Source organism: Schistocerca piceifrons, chromosome 8 (assembly GCF_021461385.2).
Source record: "Schistocerca piceifrons isolate TAMUIC-IGC-003096 chromosome 8, iqSchPice1.1, whole genome shotgun sequence".
NCBI lineage: Eukaryota > Metazoa > Arthropoda > Insecta > Orthoptera > Acrididae > Schistocerca > Schistocerca piceifrons.
The window spans coordinates 253564252-253586953 of NC_060145.1; the positions used below are offsets into that span (position 1 = coordinate 253564252).

Here is a 22702-nt window from a genome sequence, read left to right on the forward strand (position 1 = left end):
CCCACTATCTCCAAATGACAATATGATAATATGTAAACTCAAATAGCAACAGTGAATTACAGATAAAAACTGACAATCGATAAATAAATCAACAGCAATCTGAATACCTTCATTCAAAACAAAAACACTATGAACTTACGCAGCAAACCAGTGCTAATAAATGAGGTATTCTTCAAATATGGTTCTCTTAAGTTATGTATATGTGACGGACTGGCATGGAGTATGAAGAAAGCCACATGCCCACTACCAGAAAATGACTGCACGCAGGGTCATTCCATGTCAAAGGGACCAATATTAAAACGTTTCCCCACTCTACCATCTCCAAATCTAATGAAATTTGATGTGAAGGTCCCATTTGATGGTTATATACCAAATTTCTGTCCAGTATCTTCAGTGGTTGACTTTTTAAGGGATTTTAAAGAGAGGCTACTCACCTTCGCATCATGTACAAAGTTGCAGATGTTCCAAGTTTGCAAGGCTATTTTTAAAAGTTCGAGCACACATTTGGTCATTTGCTTTAACATACATTGACCCACCACTGCTACTGCTCATATGAACCAACTACACCAAAACTTCAGATGGTTATTCCTATGATGTCTGTAAGTGGATCATATTTAACTAACACTGGATCCCTAGAAGAAAAGATATGCACCTGGCACAATTTTCTATATGCAAATTTTAAGGGTTTTTTTGGGGGGGGGGGGGGGGGAGGGGGGGGGGCGCAATATCTCAACTGTGTCTTGTTCAACCCTCTTTTTCTTACAAAAGCTGGAAATAGCGTGCTTTAAGCTTTCAAAACCACATTGTTTAATTTCTGGACCTTGCATATTGACGTAAAAATACCTATCCTAAAGTAGGGACAATGGATTATCGGTAAATACAAAAGAAATAATACAATTTGAAGTTTTAAATCAAAAAATGTGTAATTATAGTGTCTTTTAATAGTATAAGATTTTCCTGCAGTTTAGGGAATGTAACTGTGCTAACAAGTGTTTTTACATTTCTTTTTTTATTTTACAGTATAGAATATAAATATAATAAAATTTCAGAAAATGCTCGTAAGATAATAAAATCTAGATGATCATAATGGAATGTTATGTTGTCTAGAATGTTTTAACCCTACAATGCTTGGTGGTGTATGTATATATATATATGCATTGTCACTTCAGTTGCCATCGGCATTATAAAGCAGCCATAGTTTTTTAAGGCTCTATCCACACAGCAGTGATACATTGCTGAAATACTGCTTTCAGTTGTTGCTTCCATTACTGGCAATTTTCACTGTGTCAGTCTCCTGTGAGGTGTAATCTTTGGTGCTGGCATTGTCCAGTCTTAGTGTTGAGTACTGAGTGTTTGAATAATCAATAATTATTGTTGTTGCTGAAGGTAAGCACTAAATCAATATGTTTTGATGGCCTAATTTGTACACTTTATACGCAAACAAGACTGAATCTTCTATGCTTTGAACGTGAATATTCATAAGCTTTCAAAATTGCTTGTTACAGGTTAATAAACTACTGTATAAAATTAACCAAGAGACCTGTTCATCCAGCTACTTTAGTGGATCAGATGGAGCCGATTGTTGTTTTGACTAAAATGGAGTATAAACAAATTCAAAAATTCTATCTCGATGCATCTAAATATGAACAGTTTAGCAGGAAAATGTCCAAATCTAGGTTACTCTAAAACTGATGAACTGCAAGTTATACTTTCTGAACTGGCAAACATAAAGATAGTCTGCTCAAATGAACGCTGGCTCACAAAAAAATGTGTCTTATATTCTAAATAGAATTAGTAATTTCGAACCAGCCAGCAGCTTTTGTAAAAATAAGAAATCTCGTGGGGGCTCTTGCATCTTACTGCATGCCTCCTTATACTTTAAAGTGAAATAAGATTTTAGTTATCTGAATGAAGAATGCATTTTTGAAAGCTGCTGTGTAGAGCTGTGTGATTTAAATACTGTGATAATATCAATTTACAGAATTCCTGGGAATTCTGCTACTAAATTGTTCTTAGAAAAATTTCAACATATCTTAGATAAACTTAAAAAAGAAAGCAAGAGAAATATTGTGATTGCAGGAGACTTCAACTTAAATACATTAATTGAAAGCAGTGATTGCTATGTGCACTAGAGAAAACTTATACTCAGCAACCTGCGTAGATAATATTATTACAAATTGTCAGTTTGATGATACAAGGAAGTTCTGCCTAGATCTATGGATATCTGATCACTCAATTTTGTTTACAGAGCTCCCCGAAACAGAGAAACTAAAATCTGACTCCTATATAAGAAGGAATTTTAGCAAAGAAGATTTAGAGTTGTTTTGTGATAAGTTGTGTTATAAGCTGGCCTTTAGACCACTGTGATTCGAGCAACAAAAATTTTGATAAATTTCTAAATTTTCTTTGGGTGCATTCAATGAAACATTTCCCCCAAAATCTTATCAAAAGCAAGCCAGGAATAAACAAAATTGGATTACACCAGGCACAAAAATTTCAAGTGCCAGAAAAAAAGACAGCTGCACAATGAGCTCAAAGTAAATAGAAAACCTAATTTTGTAACTTATGTTAAGCACTATAAGACTATATTCGGAAAAGTGATACTGGCAGCAAAAAAGTGGCAAATAGTATAGTCATAAACAAACAAAGAAATAAAACAAAGCCAGTCTGGTCTGTTGTGAAATCAGGGTTGGGAGTCAATGTTAAAAGTCAAGACATTTCTCAAATTAGGTTTCAGGGTGATATTATTGTAAATCACGTTCAAATGTCGAACTGCTTCAATGATTTCTTTGTCAATATAGCAAAATCTGATGTAGACATGACAGCCCATCAGGACAATATGATTTTTCAGGCACAGAGATGACATACAAAACATTCGTTTCAAAAAATTCAGAAAAATTTAGCTGGATGGGATGGAATACCTTCCATGGTAATAAAGGCAGTACGCCATATTGCTTCATACCCACTGACGATTATTGTAAATCAGCTCTTTGAACATGGGTCTTTCCCAGATGTCCTAAAATGTGCAGAGAGATGACATTATTTAAAAAGGGATCACCATATGATGTGGGAAACTACCGGCCTATCTCTCTCCTTTCTCTTTTTTCTAAAATATTTGAAAAACTTGTGGCAAAACACACAGAACAGTTCCTTACAGTAAATAACATTATTTGTAAAAATCAGTTTGGTTTTCAAACAGGAAAAAGCACCATAAATATTTACAGAAAAAATTAGCACATCACTAGACCAGGGTACAAAAGTCTCAGGAATATTCTGTGATCTAACAAAAGCCTCTGTCTCTGTTAACCACTCATTATTACTTCACAAACTGAAGAGCTATGGGATCAAAGATACTGCATTACAGGGATACAACTCTTATGTGACAGAAAGTAAACAAAGAGCTATTTTAACATCAAATTCAGTTAACTACCACTCTGAATGGAAAACAATTTCCCAAGGAGTTCCACAGGGTTCAATACTGGGTTCTTACCTGTTCTTGCTGTATATAAATGATTTACCATTAAATATTGATGCTCATTCAGTCTTGTTCACAGATGACACCTCAGTCCTGATAGAAAATGATACAATAGGAAAGATTCAGGATAGTACAGAAAATGTTCTGGGGAAACTGGAATTCTGGTTGCATACAAATGGACTAAAGCTCAATGTCACTAAGACTCAGATAATGCAATTTATCTCTAAATTGTCCAGCAATATGTACTGTATAAATAGGCCATAATAATCAACTGATGACAGAAGTGAGCCACATGAAATTCTTGGACCTAAACCTTGACAAAAGTTTAAACTGGAAGACACACACAGACTTCCTGGCAAACAAATTCCCTAGCTTTTGCAATGTTCATTTTATCTGGTGCCACTGATACGGACACAAGAAAGACAGTCTACCATAGTTATTTTGTATCTGTTATTTGGTATGGGATAATTTTCTGGGGAAACTCTGGAAGCAGCACAAGGCTAATTCTTCAGAAGAAAATCATTAGAAACATGTATGCTGCCCACAAAAGTGGGCCATGCCACTCATTGTTCAAGAAATTAAAAATACTAACAATTACTTCATTGTACATTTTTGAATTTTTGATTCATTGTACATCCTCGAAATTTTGATTTTTGTACATAATAATCAACATAATCTTGAAAAGTTCCATTTTAAGCATAGCTACAGTATTCGTCACAAGGAAAACTTCAAATTTCCTTTGCACCACTTAAAGCTTTATGCTCTGACACCACTGTACATGGGGCTAAAAATATATAACAAATTAAAAGGAAGAAACATATTAACAATGGACCTTGGTTCATTGAAAAGTTTACTCCAACATATTGTAATAGAGAAATGTTAGTACATCATTGAAGAATTCATGGAAGGCAGTCCGACACTTTGAACAATAAAAATCTGTCGCTAATACTGCAGTGCTGTCTGTGTACAACAAAGGAAATTGGTAAACTGTTAATTTATAGTACATACTGCAGTGTTGCATTTATTGGCATTACTCTTAAAATAGTGTACAAATAATTTCTGTAAATCATTATACATTACATTTTTGCTAAACTTGACGTGTCTCCTGAACAACAGATCATATGATCTGTACAATGCTTGTAATGAGACTAATAAATCACATTTTACATTTACACAACTCTAGGAAACTAAAGATAGCAGATGGGATTTTGGCAGCACATGCAAACTGAAAAGGGAAAAAGCTCAATGATGAAATAAAACAAAATGTCCTCACTTTTTGTTTTTTGAGATGAGTTTTCTTGTTTATGCCAAAGCTAAAAGGATTGTATTGCAGTAAAAATAAATGGGAAAAAGATTCACAAGCAGAAACAGCTCCTCCTTTGAAGCCTGGAAGAAATGTTCATTGGTTATTGTAAGCAATATAGTTATCATGTAAGCTTCTCAAAATTTTGTGAGTTCAGGCTGAAACAGTGAACTACAGTTGGTGCTTCTGGATCACATTCAATGTGTATTTGCAACTCATCAAAGTGTCAAATTAATGGTGGCTTCACAAACATCCATCCAAGATGACTACAAGGTTTTGAGAGAAAAAACTTTTTGCAGTTTGGAATCAAAACATTGTATGCTGCAACGTTGTGAGGAATACCCAGAAAAAATACAACTACAAGCTTTTCTCGAAGATGCTTTTAAAGACTATGACCCTGAAGAAACACTGTAATACCAAAAATAGGTCCATACTGATACACGCACATTGGAGACATGTCAGAACTGTTGAAGATTTCATGGAGACACTGATTTTGAAAATTACTGGTTTAAGAAAAGCCCTCACTTAGTGACAAAACACTAAAGTTTTTATCTTAACAGCAAAAAAGAAATCTTACATAAAATGAATTAATTGTATTGATGTACTTTGCTGAGAATTATTCATTTGTTGAAGATGCTGTGCAAGGATTTCATTGGGAAACAGTCAGGCCACATTACATCCATTTGTTATCTATTTTGGTGGCAAAGGAATGTCAGAGTATTAGCATTTGTATGATCAGCGACTGTCTCCATCACAATATCATTGCTGTCCATGCCTTTCAAATAAAGTTAATAGCATATTTCACATGAACAAGAATATGTCATCAGCATTCTGCTCGTTCCTTCCACTGGCCAACTGCTAAAGACACCTGCTGGATTCCTGAGCAAAATATTTTCATGTATTTAGAAGCACAATCACCATCATCACAACGACAATACAGTTTTCCCCAATTTGTCCTTGGCAAAATTTAACCAAAAATTAAACTGGCTATTTAGTGTCTTTGTTTTGTAAATTTGCTGTGTTGTGTATTATACTTGGTTTACAGCACATGTTAATGTTTGAAACTGATTTATGTACTCAAAAAAATTAACTGTGGGACTTAATGAGCAAAATACTGCACTTTTCAATTTACTTGAAGTGCTAAAATAATAACTTTTGAAATGTATTTTTACCCCCTAATCATCATCATTTCATCCCCATCGACGCACAGGTCGCCGAAGTGGCGTCAAATCGAAAGACCTGCACCAGGCGAACGGTCTACCCGACGGGAGGCCCTAGCCACACGACATTTCCATTTCCATTACCCATCAACATGCTAGAGCAAGAAATTAAACAATATACCTTTGAAACCGCCAAGGATGTTCTTTCAGGTTGCGGCAAGGAAAAGAGGATTGAACAAAACACGGTTGAGGTATTGCCCCCAAAAATATCCTAAAATTTGCATGCAGAAGATTTTGGCCAACTCTGTAGATGCATATCTTTTCTGCTAAGCATCCAATGTTAGTTAAATCAAATCCATATACAGACAACATATATAGGAATAACCCTCTGAAGTTTTGGTGTGGTTGGTTCATATGGAAAGTAGCAGAGCTTAGTCAAACCTTGGCTCTCAGAATACATGGCGAATTTTTTTGCCACTTTAGAGGCTTGTATCTGTATTTAGGTGTGGTTAAATCCTAAATTTTCATCACCGTGTGATTCAGTCTAAAAAGTTGTCACTATATGCTGAAGCAAATGACCACATGTGTGCTAGAACTTAAAAAAACACCCTAGCAAACCTGGCACAACTGCACCTGCGTACATGATGCAAAGGTGAGTAGCCTCTCTTTAAAATCCCCTGAAAATTCAACCACCGAAGATACTGAACTGAAATTTGATATATAAGCATCAAAGACTATATAGAACCTTCATCCAAGTTTCACTGGATTTGGAGATAGCTTAGTGGGGACCCCTGGTCCCTTTGATGTGGAATGACCATGCAACCACTTGAGAGGAGGAGGGGCCGGACAACACCAACACAACAAATGCCCTCCCCTTTCCCAAAGAAGAATCAGTCAAACTGAACCATTCTTGTAGCATGATGACCAACAATTTATTCTATGATATCTTCCCTTCTCCAATACTCCCACCATTTCATGTCCAGCTACTGTAGATATACTTCAAGTGTGTGTGTGTGTGTGTGTGTGTGTGTGTGTGTGTGTGTGTGTGTGTGTGTGTGTGTGTGTGAGAGGGGGGGGGGGGGGGGGGGACAGATATGGTTTACAGATAATGAAGTGAACTGGTACGATAGGAAATGTGGAGGTCCTCAGCAGACTGAGTATTAAACCTGAATGTGCGAAACTCTGGTTAGAGGAAATCTGGCATAGGACTGGCTCCAATAGCTGACATATAAATAAGTCTCTTTCCAGAGTGCCTGTTTGCTACTCAGTGTCTTATGGTGTGAGGTGAGTAACCATCTATCCATTTCATATTTTAACTGCAAGAATAGACAGGATAAAACAATGGAAACTCCAGGTAGAGCCAACTCCAGCATCTCGGGCCAGAAAGCAACATCGCATGGGATGCAAGCAGCAGTCTGAAGGGAAGGTGAAGGGGATAGTAGTGTACAGTTGGGGGAGAGAGATGAATGCTGCCTGGTGGAGTGTGCAGGGACTACACCGCCGACGAGTACAGTGACAGGAGTATGTGGGGCAGAGATGGTTGCGGGGGGGGGGGTGGGGGTGGTAGGGGGGGGGGGGATGGAGAGGAGTGGGGAAAGATGGGTGGATGATTTGGCAGAGGGCTGCAAATAAACAGGGTGGGAGACAAGAATGGGGCGGACATGATAGGATGGGGGGGGGGGGGGGGGACTGTTGGGTGGAGGCAGATGGAAGTTATCCTTACAACACATTCTCCATTCCCGTGATTATCCCAGCCTCAACCTACAGTAACATCTCCTTCCCATTCTCATCTCCCACTCTATTTGTATCCCTCTGCCAATGCATCCACCTATCTTTCCTCACTCCTCTCCTTTTTTCCCCCCACACCTGCCTGCTCCACAATCTCCTGACACTGCACCTGTTGGCAGGCTAGTCCCTTCACCATCCACCAAGCAGCGTCTCTCTCTCTCTCTCTCTCTCTCTCTCTCTCTCTCTCTCTCTCTCTCTCTCTCTCTCTCTCTCTCCCCCCCCCCCCCCCCCCCCCCCCCCACCCATTCGCTACTATCCCTTCCCCTTCACCTTACCCTTCAGATTGCTGCCTCCATCTCACATTGTGTTGCATTCCGGCCCGAGATGTTGAAGTTGGCAGTCATGCGTGCATGAGGGGTGTGTGGGTGACATAGGCTGTGGCCGAAAGCTATACGTGAGTGTCATTTAATCGTGCCTGTCTGCATCTTGACGTGTCTTCTTTACGGCAAGTAGCAATCTATCTTTTTCTACAGAATAGCCAGGATGATAGATTCTGCAAATAATTTCCATGGTACCAGAGGCGAGTAACTTCCATGGTACCAGAGGGAGCTGCAGATGGTAATACTGAACAGGAGGAAAGATTAGAATACATCAAGTGAGTACATTGTGTGTAGGTGCTACCATGAAAAAAAAAAAAAAAAAAAAAAAAAAAAAAAAAAAAAAAAAAAAAAAAAAACTGTTACAGGAAAGGAATCTTGGTGGACAACAATAAACCAGTCAAAATAATATGGTGTGTATCTCTGAAAACCATCCCTTTCATAATTGAATGGAGAAGTCACCACAAAAGGTTCCATAACAAGTCACCACAAAAGGTTCCATAACAAGTCACCACAAAAGGTTCCATAACAATATGAGTACAGAGTGGTGTGAAAAACTGTCTTAGAATACCCCAAAATAAAAAGGTACAAGTTTCAGATGGTCTGACGGACTAGTACAAGAGGCATATTGATAGACGAAGGTTTGATGGATTGTTGCCTTAATGAGAAAATTTACCTCTTGATATTCAGTGACTGCCACTAACCTTCAGCAACCCACAACAATGTGGAATGATAATTCCCATGCGATTGGCAACGACAAAAATTTAGATGAAATCTTATGTACAAATGGTTCACTCCCAGTAAAGTCTGCCTCATTTTGATCTTGCACCGATTTATAAAATTCAAATATAAATGAAATTCTCTTTAAGCTGAAAGCTCCTCCAGGCATACACTGTGTTTACTGGAGAACGTTCAACACTATTTGTGGACACCAAGTAGATTTTTTTTTTTTTTTTTTTTTACAGCTACAACAGCTTTTAATCCACCTGTGTGTTTCCATTTCAGTATAATTTCCGTATCTCCTCCTGCCCACATACCTGGCCATTAAATGTAATGTTTAAGTCCCCACATACAGTGAACCATGTCTCTGTCCCCCTTGATTCTCTTACACTGTCACATGCACGTGAGTCACGTTTCTTCCTGAAAGTTGCACTGCTTTTGATAGTGTAACAACTGCAATTTCTACTCTCGTGCATGCAGCAAAAAAATTATTATGCATCTTCAATATTTATGAGAAAATCCAAGAACCAAGAAATGACATACATGTTCTTTGAACTCTAGTTAGCTGGGTCATAGGCTAATTTCATCTTTCAAGTGATGCAATACTTAACCATGTATTAATAACTAGTCACACCACTACACCATCTAATGGCCTAATTTCCTCTTCCTACCGAGTCTCCAGCAAACTTTTTGGTTCTGAGCCCTGAATGGCTGTTTTTCTGCTATAAGCAATTTTACGGATGTTTCTTCCAAAATAGAAGACTGTGTCAATATTGGAAGGCTTATTAACAAATACTTACCACTGCATTCTACACTCACAAAGCTCATGACACCAACATAGCTGCATACAGAAAATGGAAAGAAAGTAATATAAAAAAAAGCACCAAATTTAGTTTCTGCAATAGGAAATAGGCATACCTGGACTGAGTGGGCGTGACGAGCTCGGCGAGGGTGTGTACGGTACAGGACTGGACACGGTGCGTGACCGCACGTTGCCTCCTGACATAGCGATCTCGTTGTAGTGCCGCTCCTCCTCCATCTCTAGACTGCAGGATATCCCAATACTTTCATATACATACTTGGTCTATTTTTTTAAACTGCTGCCACACACACATATGGCAAGGTAAGTATTATACATATTAGCATAAAAAAAGACTTATTAATGGAAAGTCGAGTGAAATTTAAGGCTGTGGTTGTGTCACTATTTCGTACTAATGGGAAAAATTATATTTGTTATAACATGAACAAGAAGATATTGTTAAAAATGACTTCCAAGTGTTAATACTGTACAAAGACCTTTATACTTGTGGAATCTAACACGATGGGCAATGCAGGTAAATTCCCAAGGATAGTAGATATTATGTGGCATTAACTGCAAATACTGTCAATACTGTGTGTTGATAAGGAAACTAAAGAAATCCTTGCTCTGCTGATAACAGAAGCATTCCACACAGGGAGGACTATACAGCAAAAGATGAAGGCATTGAACAGTTTGCAATAAAAGCAATGCAGAACACACAACACCCACTCACTCACTCACATATTAGAAGAAAAATGCAAGAGATTTGCTCCCACAAATCTTTTTTTCTAATAATTTGAATAACTCTTTTATTGTTATGTACTTGACTGGACCATATTTTGACCTCTGATGGCCTGAAGGCATGGCTCAATATTTCTGAACGGCACTTCCTACAACTCAAGTTCATTTCATGTCAAGTTGTTACACTATGCCAGACAAAAGGAGGTCCAACACAATATTAGGAGATATCTCATAATTTTATCACCTCAGTGTACTTTATATGAAATACAAAATGACCGCTGCCTCAGCAACAAGTTCTCAGTTCCTGGAGAACTTCTTTCAATACTTCTGATGAAACGTGTCTTAGAAACTATTCCAAAATACCTCACTTAGATGTAGTATTAATTATGAATATAAATGAAGAAACTCAATTTTCATTTATTTACTGACAGGGAATCCATTCTGAACTTACATTATTACAAGACAGGTAACATTACAATTACAGCAGCTCATTTAACCACACAAAATATATAGCTTTGTTCAAAGTTCAATTACTTTATTTTGTGTTTTCTTTGTAGTTTCAAGGATTTTTTTCTTTTTGAGCATATTGAACATGCTTTTACATCACCATAATTTGCAATGCCTGTTAACTATGAACTACATAATTGACGCACTGAGAAGCAGAAGGGTCTAAAGCACATCATCGTCAATTCTGACAGTATAGCATTTATACAAGTTTCTGACATCCTATGTTTTTATGGTGAGTCAATTATCTGTGCTGTAAGCCCACACTGTATATATGAACATTCCAGAAAAGCTGTCTCATTGATTTCTCAGATATTCACTTCAGTATGGGACTGACAACAGTGTGCTTTAGGTCTCTATGGTGTAAGGCGAGTTATTTTTCCCTCTTGAGCTTCCAAAATTTCTTGCCCATTCAATGAATGTGACTTATTTGTAACAGAATTACAGCAAACTGCAAAATAATGCATAAACACATGAAATTACACCAATGTGATCATATTGACTCATCCATTTGTGACAACGGCTGTTAAGTTCACTAATGTTTGTTTCAAAATAATTCTAGAAACTGACAACAGAATGCACCATCCGTCAAGGTACAGGTAGTGCGGCATTTATACATTGTTCTCACACTAAATGAGAAAGTTTTCAAGCAATAGGTGGCTCGCCCATCAAAGTCGCGGCCTGATCTATAGTTGGGTGCGGTCTTTTTAACACAAAGTTTTGGCCCGAGCAAATTTTGGGCTTGGATGCCAAGTGCTTTTCCCAACCTGGTTGGCACATGAGCAACAAGAGTCACGGATTGCACTACATCCTTTTGAGGTATTCCAAGTCAACTATGTACAAGGAAGAAATATCAACAGACCGTTTTCAAATATTTTCACATCACCCCTTCGCATCCTCACCTGCAATCCTATGGGGTAGTGCAGTATTTTATTCACAGTACTGTTGTATAAAAAATGAGCCATGTATACACAAATTTGGTTGGAGTTGCTCCAAGCATTTCTGAGGCATTCTTTTATGTCACCTCTTTTCACCACCACGTTAGCTGTAAGAGTGCTAGAGTTGTCTTTCTGTCACAGTATTTTTTTCCAAATGTCAAGTGTTACAGGTGCCAAGTTTCGTAGAAACCATCACTAGGGCCAACATCAATGAGCCTAGGGACCCTGAAAGTATAAATGCAATATCAATATTGCCACTGAATATTTGTTTTGTGTCATGGCTTCTCATGACTGCTTCCATCCAAGGGATGGTAGAAGTATACCACCAACACAGTGTTTTCATGCAACTAGTTATAACAATAAGTCATGTATGCACAAAATTTGGTTGAAATTGCTCCAGATGATCCAGAGTTTTGTTTTACATCACCCACCACTCTCTCCTACATGAGATAAGTGGTTCTCACACCAACATTATTTCCTTCCTGGTGTGCACCATGTCTGGTTGAAATTGATCAATTGTTTTAATAGATATGGAACATAAACACAGTTACAGTTATTTCCCATAACTACACTCCAGGCACACAACTATGGTCCAAGCTACTGATCTCTAATTATATTGAGTAGACCAGTACAACTGTTGCCTGCATTCCTTCTGCGTTGCATTTGGAAGTCTCGTATGTGCTGGACTCCATGAAACAGCCAAACTACTATCTCAGCACACTTGGAAAATGCCAGCTGCTGTTCAACTTTCTTTGATGAAGATTACCCTTCAGCAGTCCACTTACGTAGAACTAACATTGGAAAATGAGGAGTTCTTACTTTACTCAAGACAGAACACAAGTTCCACAATAATGAAACAAATAGTTTTTGTAGTGAACAACACACAGAAGTGTGCACTTGTGAATTAATACAGAAAAAAAATAGTTCACTACTAACTGTAACTGTACATAGTTGGCCATTAGGAAATTTTAAACTGTTCACGAGACACATGGGCCACTTACTATGCTGTCTGTCAAGCAGCTAGCAGGTAACAGTTGTTTTGAGTTCAATGTAGATTTCCCTAAAGAACTCCGATATAGAAAATTATCTGGAAACCTTGTATGGATCCTACAATTTGATCTTGATAATTACTTTTCCAACACAGACAGATAAAGGCAGTAGGGCCCTAACTGATAATGTTTTCTTTGATGATGCTAAAAACAAGAGAGTAACTTTACACCCAGTAAAAAATGATCTCTGTGATTGTGAACCACAGTATGGATAAATAAGATAGTGCTTTACAGCACGGATACCTCAGCACAAATCAGTTAGGGTAATTAATGACTTCAAGACAAACATTTTAAGAAACAGTCTACAAGAGATGAGGGACTCAATTTATAATGAACAAAATGCTGATGTAAATTTTAATTATTCCATGATAAGTTCATATCAATATTTGAAAACAGCTTTCCAAATACGCTAATCAAAAAGGACACTTTAACATTCACGTAAAAAACTGTGCATTACTAAGAGCAGTGTAGTATGTTGTGAAAGAAAATGTATCTGTTGGCAAGAACAAACAAAGATCGCAGTGTAGTTGTACACTACAAAAACTACTCAGAATGACCAAGAGAAGTTACTAAAAATTCAAGGAACATGCACATTATGTCAGAAATCAGAAACTCTAAGAACAGGCAACGAAACACAATAAAATGAGGAACATGCAAACAGATCACAGGATAGGGTAACATCACTACGGTTTTAAATTAAAGGGCCATAAATGATTGATCATATCATTTCTTAAACATAGCAGAAAATGTACGTAAAAACGGTTCAGGGAGAAAAAAGTAAAAGCAGTGTGCTGAAAAAGCAACTCACGTAAAATTCAACCATACGAATGAATCACCATCTTTTCCTACTGAAATTAAGAAAATTATATATTCTCTCAAAAATAAAATGTCTTCTGGAGTTGGTAATGTTTCAAACAGAGTACTAAAGACTTGTTCCCATATTATAAGTGCTGTCTTCTCAAATATGTAATGCATCACTAACTCTGGGCATTTTTCAAGAGAGAATGAAATTATCATTGTTAAGCCCCTCTATAAGAAAGGTGATAGATGCCAGTAACTACCAAACCATTTTACTACAGTTATCATTTCCCAAAATTTTTGAGAAGGTCACTTATTCTAAAATAGTAACCTACCTGAACAACAATAATATCCACAGTAAATCACAGTTTGAATTTCGAAAGAGTTGCTCAGCTGAGAATGGGCACAGATATCTTTTTATGCATTTGCATTACACAATATTTTATAGAAAATTTGAAATTGAGGTTAATTATGGCCCAAAATTCCCATCTATGGGATGTTTATGTTTAATTGTTCTGCTGTTACTGTATTTAAATAAAGGAAAGTAAAATAGCTCTTTTTAATACAAATTGTAGGTTATTCTACAAAATAAAAAGTAAACATCAAAAGAAGAGAGCTTGGAAGCCGTATCACCCTTACACCCCAAATACAACGAACTTAATGTTTAACGGAAATACATGGAGGAAGAGGAAAGGGGGGAGGGGAGGGAGGGGTCAGGAGGAGCCAAGTCAGAAACTGTGGCAGAAGTGAGCTGCATGTCAAGAAGTGGCAAACCATGCATTTGGCCTAGAGAAAGGTATCATCTTATGTACAATGAATATGATTTAAATTGCAAAATTCAGCCACCAGTTAAGATGTCCAACAAAAGAGAATTAAATTCTGTAAAAGAACCACAGCATATGTGGTAAATGAACGATTTTGTCACTTCTTTTCTCATGTATTGGTTAAATTTCATCAGTTGCAACATAAACATGTTACATAAGGTTTTTTTTTTCATTTCCAACTCAAAGAAATTGTCATATGAACCATAACTATTAGCTATCATAATAAATACGAGGTGGTCCACAGTTAGAGACACTGGCACCTAATTATGATCCAATTTTTAGTAATTAGTACTTGCTTTGATAATATTTGAAATTGAAAACTGAAATAACAGTGATGTTCCTTTCACTTCAATGTCATATGTACATGGTGTGCAGTTAAAATGACAAAAACTGCACGAATTAGATCATAGTTACAAGAAATTATGAGAGCCCAAGATTTATGCCGCATCGCAGTTTCTATGTTGTTACGCAATATTTACGAGGCAACAGAAGTCAAAGTTATGTTGTTCAGCATTCTTAGCCTTCACATTTACTACATTTCAATATTTTTTCTTTAAAAAAGCACACTAATTTTACTCTTTCCAAGGCCTCTTGCATGCCTTCCCGGAAGTTGATTGAAGATAATCATAATTGAGTCAACATTGTGCTACACAGAAGACAACTTTTATTACCTACAAAGCAAAATCATCTTCCCTTTCATACTACAACTTGAAAACTCAAAACACCATGGGAAACGCATGCTTGAACATAAAAGTTCGTGCTAACCAAACCTTCAAGTTGCTCTGTTGTATCTGACCACAAACAGTGCCCATGTAACATCCTCAATAAGTTACAAGTGTGAGTCATGATCAGAACAGAATCCTGTGTAGTTGCCAGTGCGTATGTCATAGCTAAGATGGGTTGAGTTGTTTGGGGAAGGAGACCAGACAGCGAGGTCATCGGTCTCATTGGATTAGGCAAAGAAGGGGAAGGAAGTCGGCCATGCCCTTTCAAAGGAACCATCCTGACATTTGCCTGGAGTGATTTAGGGAAATCACAGAAAACCTAAATCAGGATGGCCGGACGCAGGATTGAACTGTCGTCCTCCCGAATGAGAGTCCAGTGTCTAGCGACTATGCCACATTGCTCGGTGAATTCGAATGTGTGCAAATTGCCGCTGCTCATGTGGTGGGTACTTCCATAATCAAGGCAGCCGAAGTGTTTGGCATTTCAAGAGGCACCATATCAAAGATTTATATCACATACACGGAATACAGAGAAAAATTATCCAATACACTACATCAGGGATAAAGTGCATCGAGTGAACATGACAGATGATCACTGAAGAGGATTGAGACAAACAGTAAGAGGCCGGCAACTCCAAATGTCACTGCAGAATGGAATATCATACTCGTGATCCCTGTCACCGACAAAACAACACAAAGCGAGCTCCATAAGCTGGAATTCCAAAACCTCTCATTTGAGACACAAATATCCACAACAGAAAATGTGACACTGAATCTAGAAAACCTGAACTATGGAGCAATGCAAGGAGGTCATTTGGTTGGATGAGTCTTGTTTAACACCGTTTCCAACTTCTGGCAGAGGTTATGTCTGGCATACACCATCCCAAGGCTACAGGGCAGACTGATAGCTGTCAAGAGTGAAACAGGGTGAGAGTTCGGTGGTGATTTGGACAGCCATATCATGTTAGATCCCATGTTTACACTGTGAGGTCACATTAGCCACCACGGTCACTATATCTCAATATTATAGAGCCTCTGTGGTCTACCAAGAGAAAGTTGTGCAATCGTTATCCCCCCCCCCCCCTCTATCACTGTTCCTGTTCCTGTTGTAGCAGGAAGAATAGTAAAGGATTCCCTTGAAAACCGTACAGGACCTACATTTATCCATTCTGAGACGAGCAGAAGCTCTTTGGAGTGCTAACGGATTTCCTACACCATATTAAGCTTGATAATGGATTGTGCTTTTGGTGATTCCGTATTTTTGCCCATCTTTTGTATTAGGCAAATCACTTTTTTGGGTTTTTATGATTCATGTAGAAATGCTGCAAAGACAACATTATGTTTTTCTACTTTCTTGACAGTATTGTATTTTCCTATCTAAGTAAGTTCAGCTAAGCTACAGTAAAAAAAAGGGACAAATACCTCCCTTTCAACAACCATAATTACAGGCTACAGTGTGATAGCATTCTCTCTTCTGAAATCTTGATGTCAGTGACAGAATGATTTGTAGTATAGTCCAAGGTCTAGGTTATGTTGGAAGTTGACAATCTGATTGTGAGGTAGCAAAGCATAGACACGCGAATGCAAAATAAATGTTGCAGGAACAGACTGATCTGTATTATTCTGCACAATTACACTCATTTCAAAACCAAAGCTATTGTTTTCAGCTGCCACAGTCAACCTCAGATCATAAAACAGATGCCACGGTTCACTACCATCACTGCGGAAATGACTGTTTTCCCCAATGGTGGTAGTGAACCACAGCATCTATTTCATGATTTGAGGTTGATCACTGATGGCTAATTTTGTTTCGAATTCAGAGTAATTGTGCCAACTAATACATTATTTTCAAGGTATACTATCAATGTGTGTCTCCAGTTTGAATGAAATATCATTCTTTTCAAGACTGATCTACAGCACAGCCTAATACGAGGGCAGTTCAATAAGTAATGCAATACATTTTTTTCTCGGCCAATTTTGTTTGAAAAAACCTGAAATTTCTTGTGGAATATTTTCAAACATTCCCGCTTCGTCTCGTATAGTTTCATTGACTTCCGACAGGTGGCAGTGCTGTACGGAGCTGTTAAAATGGCGTCTGTAACGGATGTGCGTTGCAAATAACGGGCAGTGATCGAGTTTCTTTTGGCGGAAAACCAGGGCATCTCAGATATTCATAGGCGCTTGCAGAACGTCTACAGTGATCTGGCAGTGGACAAAAGCACGGTGAGTCGTTGGGCAAAGTGTGTGTCATCATCGTCGTAAGGTCAAGCAAGACTGCCTGATCTCCCGCGTGCGGGCCGGCCGTGCACAGCTTTGACTCCTGCAATGGCGGAGCGTGCGAACACACTCGTTCGAGATGATCGACGGATCACTATCAAACAACTCAGTGCTCAACTTGACATCTCTGTTGGTAGTGCTGTCAAAATTGTTCACCAGTTGGGATATTCAAAGGTTTGTTCCCGCTGGGTCCCTCGTTGTCTAACCGAACACCATAAAGAGCAAAGGAGAACCATCTGTGCGGAATTGCTTGCTCGTCATGTGGCTGAGGGTGACAATTTCTTGTCAAAGATTGTTACAGGCGATGAAACATGGGTTCATCACTTCGAACCTGAAACAAAACGGCAATCAATGGAGTGGCGCCATACCCACTCCCCTACCAAGAAAAAAGAAAAAGTTTAAAGCCATACCCTCAGCCAGTAAAGTCATGGTTACAGTCTTCTGGGACGCTGAAGGGGTTATTCTGTTCGATGTCCTTCCCCATGGTCAAACGATCAACTCTGAAGTGTATTGTGCTACTCTTCAGAAATTGAAGAAACGACTTCAGCGTGTTCGTAGGCACAAAAATCAGAATGAACTTCTCCTTCTTCATGACAACGCAAGACCTCACACAAGTCTTCGCACCCGAGAGGAGCTTACAAAACTTCAGTGGACTGTTCTTCCTCATGCACCCTACAGCCCCGATCTCGCACCGTCGGATTTCCATATGTTTGGCCCAATGACGGACGCAATCCGTGGGATGCACTACGCGGATGATGATAAAGTTATTGATGCAGTACGACGTTGGCTCCGACATCGACCAGTGGAATGGTACCGTGCAGGCATACAGGCCCTCATTTCAAGGTGGCGTAAGGCCGTAGCATTGAATGGAGATTACGTTGAAAAATAGTGTTGTGTAGCTAAAAGATTGGGGAATAACCTGGTGTATTTCAATGCTGAATAAAACAACCCCTGTTTCAGAAAAAAAATGTGTTGCATTACTTATTGAACTGCCCTCGTAGGTATTTTCATACCATACTTGGCTCACTTTTTGTTATAAAAACAAGCTGCATGGTAAATTCAGAACAGCTGCATTATACATGTATCAGAACAACTTGACAGTTGATGAGATTACAGTCCACAAAATAATTTTTGTGATATGACCTTATATGCTTCGTTCCTCAGTGTGGTACACTTCTTTTATGGAAAATGTGACGAGAACTAAGTTCTTGCAGAGTGGATTCAATACTGCATGTTAATGGGGAATCTATCAACATACTCAGTATGGAATTGCACAGCTGCTGCTATCAGAGCCACTCTGAGCTGGCACATAATGGTGAACTGGTTACCATCACCTCTCCCCTTTATGCCCAACTATCAATTACTGTTATTCTGATCCTGGTGAGGACAGCAGATAAATCTCCAACTATTATCTTGGTATATTTCATGTACATGTATCTCCAATAAACTACAAAAAACGCATGGGAGTGCATTCTTCCTATAACCACAACTCCACAGACACTACAGAAACAATCTGGAACAGAAGATAAAATGATAAGATGGGACAATGTTTCATCTTTTATTATTCACATCAAATAATCACTACAGAAACTATAGATTGGACACCTAGAGTGCTTTACTGAGTTTCATTATGTAAATGAAAACTACTACCCTCAAACTACTAAGCTGCTTTACAAACCTAGTAACTGGGTAGGGAAGGAAGGAGAATTTCAAATGGGGTACATATCACAGTAAGACTTCATATTTTCACAAAAGCAATGCTTTAGCAACCAGTATAACATGCCAAATATAGAGCCCCTAATGACATCCCTTTTGACAGCAAAAGATATAAAAATTAGTCCTCCTAACCTTGACAGTATCTACTGGCAACAAAATACTAACACTATTGAAAGTTTGACCAACAGAAATTCTAGGGAATAAACATCTGTTCCACAGAAGGAACCAAACGAAAGATTATCAGATGATCACTTAATCTACGAAGCATGAAACTCTCAACAAAGAATTCAAAATATATTCTTTACGAAGATTAAACCCCAGGCAAAATAAAGAGATCAGAGATAACATTTATCCAAGACAAGAGTTGTAGCCGCATCCAGCTGCAAGTTCACTGCGACTGCAATTAAAAACTTCAATGGAGATGTTAATTTGCTCTCTTGTATATATTGTGATAGAAGCACGCTTACTGACCGATACTAGACTGTTTCAGACCGATCTGGAATTTTAAAGTTTTTCAAGTATCGTCTTGACATATTAGTCAAAGTTCTGAAGAAAAGTGATAGAACATTTACAGTTTTGCCACACAACAGAAAAGATATTATAACCCGAGGGAAAACTAACTCGTCTGATACTTAATCAATTCTGGGACTTGGTCGTCATGATCTGTGATCACCACGAACATTGAGCGACACAACAATATACCAAATGCCGACAAAGTCTACAAATAGACTTGAGTAGGAAACATATACACACAATCATGAAGAATTCACAGGTATGCCGTGTTGTTGGAAGCTGTAGTCAATGTCAGAATTGCTGATGTAAATCGTAGCTTCAATTCCTTGAATTACAGATCGGTGTGCTTTCTAGTGCAGTGGTTAGATAACTCAGAAGTTTCAATAAACTCAGTTATAACTTTAATACTTTGTGTCGTCTACATCATTTAATTGAACTTTATTGTGTAACTGTGAAATAATTATTTTCTTGATAGAAGGCTGAAGCTTAAGGTGATTGAGTGACATTATTAACAGTGAACAGTAATTGAACATTTTATTACGATGCTTTCAGTACTTTATTTAGAGAATACATTATCTCCGGATTTATGACGTAGGAGTTGTTGAATTAGCACCGTAGCGCCGCATTAATGACGCTCTAATACTTCCCAAATCAACATCCTTGAAGGCTATAATGTGACATCGGTTTGAATGGTAGAACTTATAATTCAGGATATCATATTATCTAAGTTTGAACATTCATTTGCAAACCAGGCATAAAAACCACTGTTATCAAGTTTCATGTAAGTTTATAAGCCCATCGCGAACACGTGAAGGATATTTGGTTTATTGTTTCAGATAAAGGGAGTTGTTGCGGTACCAAGTGGTGCAGTCGCTATGTGTAGCAGTAAAGAAGACAGACATCCTTCGAACACCATTGCTTCAATTATAAGCGAGAGCCGCTTATACATTTCAGCATGCTGCTACACACACACACACACACACACACACACACACACACACACACACACACACACACAAATGGCATGTTAGTATGGGACAAATGTTCACACATTGCCTTGAAATTTTATCTTTTGTGACTGCCTTCATGCTTCATCAAAATCCCAAACTTTCTATCCTTCTTCTCTGTACTATTCCCTATCTTCAAAGAAACAGACATTCTAATTCAAAAAGTTTTACATTTTACCCATTCTGGTTGAGTACGTGTTTATTTGCATTTGTACTAATTTTTTCTACATGGAAATAAACAATGAACCCACTAATGAAAGTTTCTTCTCTGAAAGGAAAAACACAGAAACAGTAAAAAATGAGACGAAATAACATATCCAGATTTTGTAACATGTTCTGCATGAACCTCAAACCAAACAGAAATATTCAAAAATTGTATTTCTACTAATAGCAACACTAGATTTACTGCTAAATCAGTAGAAAAGATTCACAGGAAAGAGAGAGACTGAAATGCTCAGCTACAACACTGCAACATACAATCGACAATGTTTTTATCACCACTTTAAAGAAGTTACGTAATTCATTTTGCTTGTGGCTACATGTCTGCAACTCAATTCCAGTACAAATTAAAATCCCCACACCACAGCACCATACCATACCAATAAAGGAGCCAAAACAAAATGCCACAATCCATATCAACTTCAGTACAATGCTTCTCCATTTTCTTTTGGCTCCTCTAGCAGCAACCTACAGTACTGCAGTGTGGTCTTTTTAATGTACACCACAAATGATGGCATGTACCAAAAATTAAATATGTACCACATTTTCTCGTATGTAAGACGCACTTTTCCCTTCAAATAAGCTCAAAACCCAGATGCATCTTGCACGTGTGTAGCAACTTAAGTAAGTATAAGCTCTATTTCTTAAAAAAAAAAATATTTTTCAGATTGATGCTATTCATAGTTAGCTTCCTTGTGAATTTTGAGCATTCTAGTCGTATAGAGTCCAGCGGATGCATATTCGCCGTCACTAACAGTTTTTATACTGTTCATTCAAGCTTCAGTTATTGTTGTGTCGAGTGCGGAGATCCACTTGGGTCATACCTATATTGTGGTTTTATTTGTGAACTGTGGCTAAAGCCTACTTACAACTGCCCCTGGATGATGATCCCAAACTTGTCCTCATAATTAATACTCCCTTCTGTATATATTAATACCAGCACCTGCCATGTGACTCAACTAGTGCCCCTGCCCTCTTCCAACAATTTTTGAAGCAGCTCACAGCTTCAGTGCTGGGTACATTAACAGCCTGGATGATACTGTGGTCTCAGGTTCCTCAACAGATGAACATTTGTGGAACCTTCATGCATCGTTCATGACTCGACAGGCCGCCGGTCTGACATGTAACTCTGACAAATCACAATTATTTCAGCCCCCTATCCTCTATTTTGGTTTTAAAGTCTCACATGCTGGCATCAAGCTTCTACACCAGTATGTCGATGCCATTAAAGCTTTGCCCCATCCTAGAAAAGTCAAAGAGTTGCAAGCCTCTTGCAGAACAACTGCTTACGACCATAAATTTCTTCCTGGTGTAGACAATGGCCCATTCACTTCACACTCTCTTACATAAAGATGTTCCTTTTCACTGGTTCCCTCACTGCGAAGGTGTTTTTACTTTATTAAGGCCTTGCTTGCTTACCTTCCAACCTGGCAAAAATCTCGTTTCAGCCACAGCTGCCTCCTAGTATGGCCTTTGGACCATTTTCAAACACAAATATGTGGACAGTTTTGAACACACTATAGTGTACACTTCCGAAACTAAATCGGAAGCACCAGTGCAGAGAGAAGAACCCTTGCTATTGTGTAAGTGCTCAAAACATTTCATGTTTTCACAGATACTTCTAAGTTTCATATGATTACTGATAAAGAGGTGCATTGGAAGAGCTGAGAGTCACGTGTCTGTGGTACCAGTACCTAACATATCTCAGTATTATCCACTCTTGTGGATCAGTCTCCTCTGCAGAAAGTAGGGATCTGTCACTACCCATCACTTGGCTGTAAGCAGTGTTTCAATGGTAGATTTAGGTGTTGTGTGCAATGCAGATAGAG

At 38.2% G+C, this 22702-nt stretch overlaps 1 protein-coding gene across 3 annotated transcripts in view; it reads right to left on the bottom strand.

Annotated features, from left to right (window-relative positions):
- Window positions 1–22702, bottom strand: part of LOC124711757 (coiled-coil domain-containing protein 6) — a 69410-nt gene that overhangs the window by 20206 nt on the left and 26502 nt on the right. For all 3 annotated transcript variants that reach the window (XM_047241971.1, XM_047241972.1, XM_047241970.1), the window contains exon 7: window positions 9682–9809. In XM_047241971.1, coding sequence (XP_047097927.1) covers window positions 9682–9809 — 128 coding nt within the window. The remainder of the gene's footprint in view (window positions 1–9681; window positions 9810–22702) is intronic.